Genomic DNA, 13576 nt, shown 5'->3' on the forward strand with positions numbered 1-13576 from the left:
CTGCACAAGTTACATAGCCGGCACATGCGATCGCTGTGTGCCAGCTATAACTTCTCACTGCAGTGAGCGGAGGAAGGGGCGGGCGGAGGAGGAGGTGACTGCAGGGGGCAGGGGGCGGCACACAGAGAACATGGCCGGCGCTTAGCTAGCCGCCGGCCGTGTTATCTGCTCTATACTTTATATTAAGCTGCGTTATTAGGCAGCTTAATATAAAGTATCGATACCAGGAAATCCTGGTACCGAATCGTTTTTTTGCCCGAAATATCGATAGTAGTATCGATATTTCGGTGCATCGTGTATCCCTAGGTGTGACCTCCATGGATCAGACTGTTTTTTTAGCACAACCCTATGATGTTTAAGTGGACTAAGATTTGGGGAATTGGGAGTCAACACATTATCATTTGCTCTGCTAGAAGAGGCCACTGCCACAAAGGGTTTTATGGTCTGTAACGTCAAGGTAGTTGGTGTTAAAAGTAACATCTACATAAATGCCAGAACCTTTTCCCAGCAGAACATTCCCCATAGCGTCACACTGCCTCTGACAACTAGACTTTTCTTTTTCCTATAGTGCATCCTGGTGTCATCTCTCCCCTAGGACAAGTAATGCATACACAACACGTCCAAAGGATGAATAGGAAAATATGACACATCAAACCAGATCACCTTCTTGCACTGATTCATGGTCCAGTTTTGAGGTTGATGTGCTTATAAGCACTTTAAGTAGAGGACAAGGGTCAGCGCGTGCAAACAGCAAGCATTGTGTCCAGACACCTTTCTGTTACAGCCATTATTAATTTTCTAATGAATTTGTGCTACTCTTCTCTGGAATTGGCCTAGACAGCCAGCATCATCTACCCACACACATCTGTAAAGCCTTGGGTATCCATGACTCCATGTACCCATGTTTCCTAGTTTACTGGTTGTCCCTCATTGGACCACATTTAGTAAGCTACCTAGAACAGCCCGCAAGACCTGCCATGTTGGAGATGACTGACTAGTGAATAGTTCTGACTAGTGTTTAGAGAACTTGCCGAACAGTTCAGGTTCTGCAACGTTCTCTGAACACGAATGCTCAGCACTTGACTCTCAGTGGCTGGAAAAGTTGGATGTCGCCTTAGGGTGTCCTAGAAACATGGGTACAGCCTTTGGCTTACAGACGTCAGTGGAGAGAGTAAGATGCTATGAATATATAACTCCTGACTTTTAATCTCGGATGGATAAGCTGGTGCCAAAGCAGTCTGGAGGTGGCTTATCCCTCCCCACAGTGAACACATACACATTTGGCCATGTCAAATGTAGGCCTGTTAAACAATTGCCTATCTCCATGATTGGTGCTCACATCAAACAAAAGTCTGCGGGTCTAATAGAGCTCTTAATGTAAGGAACTACAACAGAACAATCAATCTCTACTACAAGTCATTTCTTTTTAATATACAACAGCAGGGCAAATACTAATTCATAAGATAAGATGTTCCACCAGCCTTACCTTTCTCTTGCACTGGTGCCTCTGGCAATCCCGGGTCTTGGGGCATTTAGTTTCACATAGATAAGGCTTATGACAAGGCATTCGCTTTGTGTGCTTGCCACAACGACACTGCTTCTCAACCTCCTACAATATAGAACACAAATGTTCCAGTGTAAGCCCGTGAACGTTACAGCATTTTATCCTTTCGGACATTTATTCCATTAATGTGCCTTGTAGGTTGAAAGCACCTTTCAGTCAATTACTGGTGCAATGGAGGAGCTGTTAAATGAATTGTATAGCAGTACCACTCCAGGAAGGTTACAGCCAAAGAACTTTGTGTTTATTGGATCAATTTAGCAAGAAAGCTAAGGGAACGGTAACCTTGAAGATAAAGAACAGCATATGCTTAAAGGGAAAACATTCTAATAAATCAGATTCCAAGTAAACCTCCTCCGTGACCTCCTTGCATAATCCAAGCAGTGGAATCAATCTTATAGTAAAAGGCTATGTAGACTAGTCTAATCCTTTTTATTGTTCCAATGCAACTGCATGTAAAAAAAAAAAAAAAAAAGGAAAGAATCATTGCATGAACTTAGTTGTGACCTGGATGAATGTGTTCCTCTCTTCCTAAACTACAGACAGTACAGGAAAGGGAAGTAGTGCAAACTAACCTGTCTGCATGTTTCACAAGGGCCTCTATGGCAGCGTTGAGAACACTTGTGCATCCCACACTCCAGAACCTTGTCACAGCTATCACCGCATGTAGAGACATCTTCTGTGCAGGGCAAGGTGTACTCTGGATAGGGAGACAATATAAAACATACACCAATATATAGGGGAACTCAAAGAAGGGGTTGTCCATGGACAAAAAGGTTTTCCAGTTTATTTCTGCATCTGCTGATCTACCATTTCCTGGTCTCCACTGTTACAGGTCAGGAACTGCCAGCTCTGTCTATAGACAACCCCTTTAATGCTTTGCTAAACCTATACTCTCATCTGCTGTCATGGATATAGTTTCAGAACCGTACTTGTTTTTCCACATGGACACAGTCGATTGCCTTGACGCGGGCACTGTCCGCAGGGTCCAGCATGGCAAACCTGCTCACACGTGTGGTTACCACATGGTAGTGTTTTTCCACAGACCTGAAATAATGGGTAAAATGTATTAATGCTTCTTTAAAAGGCAATAAAAATAAGCATACATGATTTTTTCCAGTTTACTGCAGTGCAGTAAATGCACTTCACCCCTCTGCCTCTGCAAAGCCAGAGGCCATTATGGAGAATAAAGGCTGCATTAGGGAAACCATATGAGATGGGAAAAAAAGAATCAAGTTAGCAGCCAGCTCTTAAAGCGACTCTGTACCCACAATCTGACCCCCCCCCCCCCCCCCCCAAACCGCTTGTACCTTCAGATAGCTGCTTTTAATCCAAGACCTGTCCTGGGGTCCATTCAGCAGGTGATGCAGTTATTGTTTTAAAAACGACTTTTAATCCGGCAGTGCTGTGTCTATCGGCCGGGGCTTACATTTGTATATGCATTAGGCTGGCACAACCTCTCCTTCCCTCCTCCCCGCCCTCCTGAGCATTAGTAATGATCCAGGAACATTTACTGCTGTTTGAGCTTTGCACAAGTGTCTTAATGATCCAGCCCATGTTCATTATACACACAGGTGGGGAATAGGAAGCAATCTGACTGGAGCATTCCTAATCAGGGTGGGGAGGAAGGACAGAGAGGTGATGCCAGCCTAATGCATATACTAATGTAAGCCCCGGCCATTAGACACAGCGCTGCAGGATTAAAAGTCGTTTTTAAAACAATAACTGCATCACCTGAGGAACGGACCCCAGGACAGATCTTGGATTAAAAGCAGCTATCCGAAGGTACAAGTGGTTTGGGGGGGTCAGATTGTGGGTACAGAGTCGCTTTAAATGGCTCATTCACTATTATAGGTACAATACACACAAGGCACACAAAAAGCTTACACATTATTCTCTAAAGGGAACCAGTTACTAGCTTCTTGATGTCCAAACCATAGGCCGCATGAAATACTGACAGGCACCCTAAATACTGCTCAATTATAATTGCACAATGTGGTAGGGTGGATGGGACTCACAATGTCACACTGCCATGTCGGACTTGCACACAACCGTTCTGACACTTTTCTTCCACATAGGCATTTTTGTTTGCTGACTCTTGGGCACGGCTGACAATCTCCTAAGGATTGAAACATTATAAATAACCATTAGTTTTCATGTATCTTGTGTCACATAGCCTGTGTACTCTAATATAAATTGGTGTCCCCAAGGAGGATTATAAGGTGACCAATACACTGCCTTAGAAAGTTGTCAAATAAGAAAACATATGCCCACCCAACATCTAGGGTTGCCATCTTGTTGCATAAGTGCAGGAACCACAGAATAAGAACACCCTGCACTGTCACAACATTTAACAAAGTTATCATATTTGGGTGATTTAAAAGTTTTGTTTCAGGAAACGCAAAACACACAGCATTTGACCCCAGGCAGCCCTAGGGCTAAATCCATCTTCTTCAACCAAAAGGGAGTCAAATGCCGACGGTTTTGTGTCACTTGAAATGGCACTTACTGTATTTTGCTCATCTCTAGTAACAGATAAAGCCGCATCCTATGCATGTAAGTTTGCAGAAAATTCATTTGTACATGCTGATTTGGATTTAAAAAACCCTATCTAAAAAGTAATGTATCGAATATAGCCTCAAAATCGTAGTGTGAATTCTGCTGCCCCCTAGCTGTTTTAGTTTCAGCTATAAAATATGCTGAGATTTGGGGTGCGGCAAACTATTTACGAAACTGTGGGAATACCAAATATACACGGGAAGTTTTCTCTACAATCTTTTATACATAAGGCTGGGTTTACACTGTTTTTGTCGTCCGTTTAACAGATCTGTTTAATGGGAAAAACTGATGAAAATGTGGATAAAAAACATGCATTTGTATGCATTCGTTTTGATCAGTTTTTCAATTGACTTCCATTATAAAAAAAATAAATAAATATCAAAAAAACTGTTTAAAATGCATCCTTTTTTTAGGATGAATTTTGAGATTTTTTTTATCCATTTTTTTATTATGGAAGTCGGAGGAAAAATGGATCAAAAACACAAATGCATCAGTTTTTTTAAAGATTTTTTAAACTGACACCAAAAAGGCAATGTGAACCCAACCTTACAAATATTCTGTAAATATATCCATGTTTTCAAGACAACCTTAGAGCTTTATCTAAGTTCAGCAGCCCCAGCTAATTAAATACTGAATGTTCGGGTTCGGATCGACTCTAACCCAGTTCGTTCATCTCTATTAATAACCTATGTTTTCAGTAGCCTATTAATCATTTGAAGAGTAAGGGGGCATTCACATGTTCCGTGATTGCGGTCCGTGTACAGAACATGTGCTACGCATCGGAATCACAGAACTCCTGGCATCATAATGATACATGTTGCCAAAAGTTCAGTGATTCCAGCCGTAGCACATGTTCTGTACACTGTAATCACAGAAAGTGAGAATGCCCCCTAATTTTAGATAAACACTGTTGGTCTCCAAACTGTGGCTCTCCAGCTAATGTAATACTACATTTCCCATCATGCCTGGACTGCCAAATCCAAAGCTTTAGCTGTACCGGCATGATGGGAATTGTGGTTTTGCAAACAGCTAGAGGGCGGCAGTTTAGAGAACCATGCTGTATAGAAATCTTCGCCATCACCTGCAGTTACAGGGCATAAAAGACAGGTGTTAGATAAGATAAGTTAATAAGATAAAGGCAATGTTTACACTATGTGCATCAGGATCACATCACAGATCAGGAAAGCTAAACTGCAGTTTCAACAAAGAATTCATGGTGACACTGAACATACTGAGGATTCAACATTAGGCAGATTGTTCTTTATACTGTACATTGCTGGCAGAATCAGAACCTCAACAAGGATAGAAAATATGTAAATAAACCTAAAGGGTTTGTACAAATGTATAATTGTTAATCCGCCTTATAAACCAACCAACCTTTATGACAAGGATTCTCACACTTGTGTTGCCCACACAGTAGCATTCTCCCACAAGGTTGCTGGCAGGACCAGTCTTTGGCGCTGCACCTCCTTGGAACAGGCTTTGCCTTCTTACAATAGCAGGTGGTGGTCACCATCTTTGGGCATGGCGGACATGGACCTAAAAGCGAACAAAGACTGCAATTAAATAAAGAGGTATTCCTATTTAGAAAAGTGATGGCATGTTTATAGTATATGCCATCACTTTATGATCGGTGAAAAGGAGTCCGACCTCTAAACCAGTCTGCTTACCTGGATGGCACAACAGCAGGCATTTGTGCCCACATGAGGGCTTAAATTCTTTTGCACAAACTTGCCCACAGGAATGTGGGACAAGCCATGGGTCCAGAGGAGGGTCTTCTACTTTGCCACAATAACAGTAATACCTAGCAGGGGTCTGTGACCTCTTATATTCATAGCGACACTTTGGGCTGAAAGACATTAGAAAAAAAACAGCATAAGGTCACAGGAAATATAACATAAGAACTTAACATTATCCCCTAAAACTAATCAAAAACCAAACAGGGTCATACACTACTGAAAATAGACATTATAAATAATACATAGGGAGGTAAATACAATACACAGAGCATCACATATACAAGAAAAAAAAACACAGAGAACAGATACAGGACAACAATTGTGGTCATCACAGATCAAAGCCAAGCAATTGTAAGATTTTAGTGTTCTTACTTACCAGGGCCAAGGATAATCTTTCTTCTCAAAGTCGTCATCTGTTAATGGTGAAGACACAAGGAATATGCTGTCCTTGGCCCACTTCTGGATGCACGGCATGTGAAATATGCAGTAACATCCAAAGCAGCTCCAGACCTACAAATGCGATGTATACGTAACTGCTGATGTCACATGTCAACAGCAAATAAATGAATGGGCTGTAAGCAAATAAGTGGCCATATACATAAGTATGGAGAAAGCAGCAATATCAAAAATTAAAGATTGTTCAGTAACTTGGTGCAGCTATCCACATCAATGTGCTAGAACAATGATAACTGCATATAAAATTCTGGTGTGGTACTGTAAGAAGATTCCACTGTTGCAACAGGTCAGCTGGTGGAATTCATTCCTCCCTAGGCCTTATTTAAATGTGCCGGTATATTAGGTGGTGGAGGTGTTTAGTGGAGACCACATAAGGTCACTGAGTGCAAACGCACATAGTGCATTAACTCACCAACACTCTGCTGAAGGATTCTAAACCTCATCTGGTATTGAAATCAGCACACTGTGCCCTCCTGGGGTTTTTATGGTATGGGTGTATATGGCTGAGCTGCTGCATGCAAGCCTTACATTACTAAGCACAATGCAAAGTGTCAGACAGAGTGGTGTAAAGCACATAGTCACTGGAGTCTGGAGTAGGGAAGTCACGATACCAGAATTTTTGAGTTAGATACCAATAACATCTGTTTTATTTCGATACGCAATACTATTTCGATACTTAATCAAGTTTGAAAAAAGCGCTTAAATAAAAATATAATGCAGTTAGGAGTTGCAGTTGTGCAGCAGCCTCCCGACACAAACAACTCCCAGCATATCTTTTTGTGCACTACAACCCCTAGATAGGGGGCAGGACGGGTGGTGCGAAGGCCCCTGCTGCATATGGAGTGGCTCAGGAGGGGTGAAATGCCACTGTCAGTTGTGACAGCTGCATGTTCACTGTAAAATAGCTGACACGAGCGATCGGTAAGTGTCGGCTATTTAAATTTGGCGCCGCTGGGAGCGAAGAGTGCGCAGGGATGAGGAGACGACACTAGGGAGACACAGAGAACATGGCCCGCACTCAAGCTTGCCGCCAGCCGTGTTCTCTGCGCTATAATTTATGTTAAGCTGCACTATTATGTAGCTTAAAGTATCGAACACTAGGAAATCCTGGTAACAAAATGTTTTTTTGCCTGGAATATCGATAGTAGTATCGATATTTCGGTGCATCGTGCATCACTACTCTGGAGCAGAGGGAATGTGTTGTGTGGAGTGACGGATTACTCTTCTCTATCTGGCGTCTGATTGATGAATTTGCCTTTGGTGACTGCCAGGAGAGCATTACCTGACTGCACTGTACTAGATGTAAAGTTAGGTGGAGGAGGGATAATACTACAGGGATGTTTAGCAGGGCTTGGCCTAGGCCCCTTAGTTCCATGGAAGGCAAATTCTAATGCTTTCTCATAAAAAGACATTTTGGACAATTGTATTTTTTCAGCTTTGTTGGAACAGTTTGTGTTCTGGCCTTTTTTTGTTCCAGCATGATTGTGCCCCAGCGTACAAAGCCAAGGTCCATAAAGACATGGCTGGAGAAGTATTGGAAGTGTGGAAGACATTGACAGGCCACACGGAGCCCTGACCTTAGACCCATCCAACACCTACGGCATGAACTAAAATAGACTGCAAGCTCATGGAGTATGTTACCCTGCTGAAAGAGACCACTACATTAATGAATACCACTGCCACAAAGGGGAGAACTTTATCTACAACATTATTTAGGTAGGTGGTATGTGTCAAAGTAACACATGAATAACAGGATGCAAGGAGAACTTTGTGCACAGTATCACACTCATTATACTATGATGTCCAAACAGAAATACACAATCTATTTTTCTTATCCCAGCTTTACGCTTACAGCTTGATTTCTCTTCACAGAGGCGATGCATATCAAGCAGGTCACAGCTCCAGACTGAAAGGCCTCATTCACGTACTGTTTAGTGCGAGCCAATTCACTAGTATCACCATCTGAAATGGAAAGGAAAACCGATCTTCAGTCTGGAATGTCATGTAACACATGCACTAAAAATATGTGACGGGGGTGATGGGGTGATACCGCCCCTGAATGACCTGAGGGTTTGTGCAGGAGAAGAAGGACCTTAAATATTTAGGCACAGTGGTAGGGTAAAATAATAATTGATTTTCATAAATTTAATACCTGGCCCATGATTGAAGAGTTGGAGAAGAAAGGCAAAGTATGGAATGGGCTCCTCATTTCTCAAGAACACAAAGTGGTGTAAATTAAAGGGGTTGTTTACTATTTATTTATTTTTATTTTTTTCAAATTACCAAGTGCCAGAAATGTGTAATTTACTTCTTTTAAAAAAAAATCTCATGTCTTCCAGTACTTATTAGCTGCTTTATATCCTGCAGGAAGTGGTGTATTCTCTCCAGTGCTCCCTGCTGCCTTTTTGTCAATGTCAGGAACTGTCCAAAGGAGTAGCAAATCCTCATAAGAACCTCTCCTGCTCTCCAGGCTGGAGAGGATTCCATTTCATGCAGGACATACAGCAGCTGGAAGACTTGAGATTCTTTAATAGAATTAAATTACAAATCTCCAGCACTCTCTAGTACCAGTTGCCTTGAGAGAATTTTTTGGGGGGTAAACTACCCCTTTAAGTCTGTTTGTCTTCCAATGATACTCCATATATTAGCAGCATCTCTTCTTTGGATTGATGAACTCCTTTATAGGAAAATTATTGCAATATTCAACTCATTGATCAGGAGTCGAAAAAAGATAAGGATTAAGATTTCAACTTTAACCCAACTAGTGGGCAATGGTGGGCTTGGTATACCAGATATTACAAATTATTTTCTCTGTTCCGTTTCATTATTAATTGGAAGAAAGTTAAATTTTTCAAATTTTTATTGGAGACGTGAGAGGTTAAATACACTGATTTCTTCCAGTTTTTGTAAGCAGGACGACACCAGATCAAGAGTCAAAGTAAAGATCCACTCAATGATAAGAATTTAAAATATGGAAACAAAAAGGCAATAACTCGACTACAGGGTCCACTGGTAATTGCTCCACTATAGCTCAGTATGAACTTTGGGGAGGTGTATAAGGTAGGGGTAATAATTAGGTTGGATGACGTTCTACAAGATGGGGTGGTAAAAGAGTGGCTCATGTTGAAATCCCAATATAATAATATTTCCAATAAAAAAGACCTGGTGGGAATACGTAAGAATAAACCACGTCCTGGGACATAAGACAACTGAAACACAACCCATAAAAACAATCAGTAATAGAAATGGAGGGAGACCTCAGAGTTTTAAAAAAAGGATTGCTCCCCATGCCGATTGGTTAATAAAAAAAAAAGAGCAATGTTCCTGGTGGTACATTTGCGCTAAATACTAATATTTCAAATATATTATACATGCCACAGGACCACAAAGGTGCTATGCCCCTGATCAACTACATGAACTGTATCCGCAACTTGCCTAGCTTTACTGTGAATGTCCTCTGACCTCTATGTCTCTCTCTCTCTCCATCTGTAAGAAAGCCAGACAGCCTCCAAACCCATGAAATAGAGGAGGCTATAACATGCCACATGCTCCAGCCAAGAGTGACTGCCTGCATGGGAGGTGCTGTGGGCTGAACAGACACTATACAATCACTTGTGAAATGTATGATAAATAGATGATAGTTTGTAGCCCAGGCCTCTTGTTACCTGTTTGGTCTGTGTAAGTGGTAAATGTTAAATCTAATATCCTTTTATGTTTTCCTTCATCTCCATCATCAGCATCATCGTCATCATCATCTGAGGAGCTGTAATTGTCGGCAAGTTTCTTAACCACTGCTTGGTTGGCTTTCTGAATGTCTTCAAACTTCTTTTTAGAAGTCTCTGCTGAAAAGAAAATAGACAAACGGATAAATATTATAAAACAGTGAACAAGTCCATATATGACAGGTTAAAGGGGCTCTGCCAACTCTACTGATATGTCCGTATGAACAGATACAGTGGTACCTCGGTCCTCAAACTGCTCTGAACAATTCGTTTCTCAGACAGTATTTTCAAGGAAAGTTTGCTTCAGAACTCAAACACTTGCTTGGTTCTCAAACATGTTTTCGGCACCTAGTCTTGAATTACAGTAATAACTCCATGTTCAAACGCTTCTAAACTTGATCTGTTTGCTATTAGAACAAAAATTTACCCAGAAGTAATGTTCAGATCTCGAACTATGCTTTTTGGAGCATGGATTATGGGTTGTACGTGGTAAGTTTAGCACTGGAGAAGCTTCACATACAGTACTGTATAAGATTACAGGAGTGAGAGGCAGAAAACTCCGCCCACCAGCTGCTGATTGGCAGTTATCTATCCATGCTGTGTATAGGCAGCCAACAACTTGAGGGTGGGGGAGGGGGTGTGGCAACAATCCTAGTCTCCTGCATATCAGAAGAACAGCTGAACAAAATTATGAAAGAAATACACCGATCTGTTCAGCATTTCTGTCACTACTTTCTATGCTGCCCTCACTTAAAGGAGACCTGTCACCCCCCGTGCCGGGGTGACAGGCTCCCGACCCCCCATTACAGCCCCCTATACTCACCTGATCCCGCTTCCTGATCCGGTCGGGTCACGGAGATATGAGCGCTTGAAGCCCGGAGCGTGAGCTCACAGGAGAGTCCGACGCTTATAGAGAATGAATGGGGAGTCCGGTGCTCCGTCATTCTCTATGGGCATCGGACTCTCCTGCGAGCGCGCGCGCCTGGCTTCAGGCGCTCCTATCTCCGTGACCCGACCGGATCAGGAAGCGGGACCCGGCGGGATCAGGTGAGTATTGGGGGCTGTAACGGGGGTCGGGAGCCTGTCACCCCGGCACGGGGGGTGACAGGTCCTCTTTAAGGCTGTGTTCACACTACATATATTTCAGTCAGTATATGTATATTTCAGTCAGTATATTTCAGTCAGTATTGTGGTCCTCATATTGCAACCAAAACCAGGAGTGGATTAAAAACACAGAAAGGCTCTGTTCACACAATGTTGAAATTGAGTGGATGGCCGCAATTTAATGGCAAATATTTGCTATTATTTTAAAACAACGGCTGTTATATTGAAATAATGGCAGTTATTTACTGTTATATGGCAGCCATCCACTCAATTTCAACATTGTGTGAACAGATCCTTTCTGTGTTTTTAATCCACTCCTGGTTTTGGTTGCAATACTTACTGAAATATGCGTAGTGTGAAGCCAGCTTAAGGCAGCATAAACCTAGTGACAGATTCCCTTTAAGTTCGAGAACAGAGGTACCACTGTATTTGTATTCCCAAAAATGTAACTTTTCTGAAACATGTTTTCTTAGGTTGGGTTCACACTACGTTTTTGCAATCCATTTTTTCAGCAATTTTTTGCAAAAAAGGATGAAAAAAAAAACATACACATTTGTGTGCATCCGTTTTGATCAGTTTTTTTTTAATAGATACCAAATCGAGGTTGACTACGTTTTTGCGTATGTTAACAAAAAAAAATGGATCAATTTTGATACTTTTTTTTTTTATAATGGAAGACAATAGAAAAACGGATTTAAATGGATGCAGACAAATGCATTCGTTTTTTAAAACAACAGATTGCAAAAACAAAGTGTGAACTCAGCCTTAGACCCATAGATTTCGCCATTCCTCCAGAAAATGCATTGATAGAGGAAAAAGACACTAGACTTTCCACCTGTCAATAAGTCCACTTCACAGAGACCAGTTATCAAGTTATTTATTTATTGCCAGAATGATTCACAGAGGAATATATAAATAACTTGATAACTGGGCACTGTGAAGTGGACTTATTGTTTATAGAGGAAAGAGAAACTAGACTTTCCAACTATCAATGCATTTTCTGGAGGAATAACAAGGACATTTTACATGTTAAAAGGGGTAAACCCATCCACACTTTAAGCATTTCCATAGTATATGCCATGAGTGCCCACTAAATACAGGTCTTATCTCTGCGACCTGCACCTATCTTTGGAAAGGGGGCTTCCCGCCCCTCTCCAGCCTGGTACTGGTCTCCCAAAAAATGAAGCCAAAAACAGCAGAATTCCGGTGAATTACACAGTTGCACAATTTGAAAACTTTCATTGACTTTAATAGGAGCTGCTCAAATTCCATTGTCCCACAAGCTGTGCTGTTTGTGTCACTCCCGAAGCAGTGCATCAGGCTCAGGACCCCCAATTTAGCAATACGTGAGGGTCAGTTCCTAGCCCAAAAGGAAGTGAGTGGTCCCTTCTGGTGACCAGAACACCCTAATGCTTACCATTGACATTACTTTTCACCTCCTCTGAATGGACAGGCTTACTGACAGATGCGTAGGAGATGTTTCCCCTTCCAGCACCAGACCATGGACCACTGGTGAGGGTGGCACTTCTGGCAGGCACTGATGCAGGTCCTGGAGCAGGAGATGGACCTCCATTCAAAGAAACACCACGGCCTCTTGCTCGCCCCCTTCCACCTTGGCGCCAAGGAGCATCCATTGCTGTCAGGATTGCTTAGAACCTAAAAAACATCCAAATGAATTTTTTTTTAAACATAGTACTAATTTACTTTAACGACAGTTCCAATGATATATACGTATATATAACTAGCAGCAGTAAACTTAAAGCAACAATAATTTTGCTAGAATTAATCCACTATGTCAGGCTTTAAAGTGATACCCCGGAGAAAAGAAATATTTCAAACCAGCTGGTGTCAGAAAAGGCTACAGATTTGTGAATTATTATATTTAAAAAAAAAATCAAGCCTTTTCTGTGTCTAGAGCAGAAAGCAGCAGGTTCAGGACTGGGGGATGTAACTGAAAATATAATAACAAGTATGGAACAAATTGTCTTCCAGTGCTTATCATGTCCTGGAGGAAGTGGTGTATTCTTTCCAGTCTGATACAGAGTTCTCTGCTGCCATCTCTGTCTTTGTCCAGAGCAGTAGCAAATCCCTATAGAAAACCCTCTCCTGCTTTGGACAGTTTCTGAAATTTTCAGAAGTGGCAGCAGAGAGCGCTGTGTCAGACTGGAAAGAATACACCACTTCCTGCAGTACATACAGCAGCTGATAAGCAATGGAAGACAATTCATTCCATTCCGGAAGACACCGAAAACTGTGTGTGAGCTGTTCACTCTGTCTCCGCTCTGATCTCTTTTGAGATGGTTCATGTAAACAGCGTCCCTGCCCAGCTGTTTCTGCACTCTGTGATGCAGGGAGGGTTACTTACAGTAAAGTCACCAGCAAATCAACCTCAGATTACCACTCCCGGCATCACAAAGAGCAGAATCAGACAGTCA

General features: G+C 41.9%; 1 protein-coding gene across 3 annotated transcripts in view; it reads right to left on the bottom strand.

Annotated features, from left to right (window-relative positions):
* Nucleotides 1-13576, bottom strand: part of NFXL1 (nuclear transcription factor, X-box binding like 1) — a 75757-nt gene that overhangs the window by 59089 nt on the left and 3092 nt on the right. For 2 of the 3 annotated variants that reach the window (XM_069977587.1, XM_069977590.1), the window contains exons 2-11: nucleotides 12559-12797; nucleotides 9981-10157; nucleotides 8168-8277; nucleotides 6236-6369; nucleotides 5791-5969; nucleotides 5498-5659; nucleotides 3580-3680; nucleotides 2494-2608; nucleotides 2137-2261; nucleotides 1487-1609 (exon numbers count right to left, since the gene is read on the bottom strand). In XM_069977587.1, the coding sequence (XP_069833688.1) occupies nucleotides 1487-1609; nucleotides 2137-2261; nucleotides 2494-2608; nucleotides 3580-3680; nucleotides 5498-5659; nucleotides 5791-5969; nucleotides 6236-6369; nucleotides 8168-8277; nucleotides 9981-10157; nucleotides 12559-12775 (1443 nt within the window). In that variant the 5' untranslated portion in view covers nucleotides 12776-12797. The remainder of the gene's footprint in view (nucleotides 1-1486; nucleotides 1610-2136; nucleotides 2262-2493; nucleotides 2609-3579; nucleotides 3681-5497; nucleotides 5660-5790; nucleotides 5970-6235; nucleotides 6370-8167; nucleotides 8278-9980; nucleotides 10158-12558; nucleotides 12798-13576) is intronic. The other variant, XM_069977588.1, reaches the window with a different exon arrangement.

The sequence above is a fragment of the Dendropsophus ebraccatus genome, chromosome 7, assembly GCF_027789765.1.
Source record: "Dendropsophus ebraccatus isolate aDenEbr1 chromosome 7, aDenEbr1.pat, whole genome shotgun sequence".
NCBI lineage: Eukaryota > Metazoa > Chordata > Amphibia > Anura > Hylidae > Dendropsophus > Dendropsophus ebraccatus.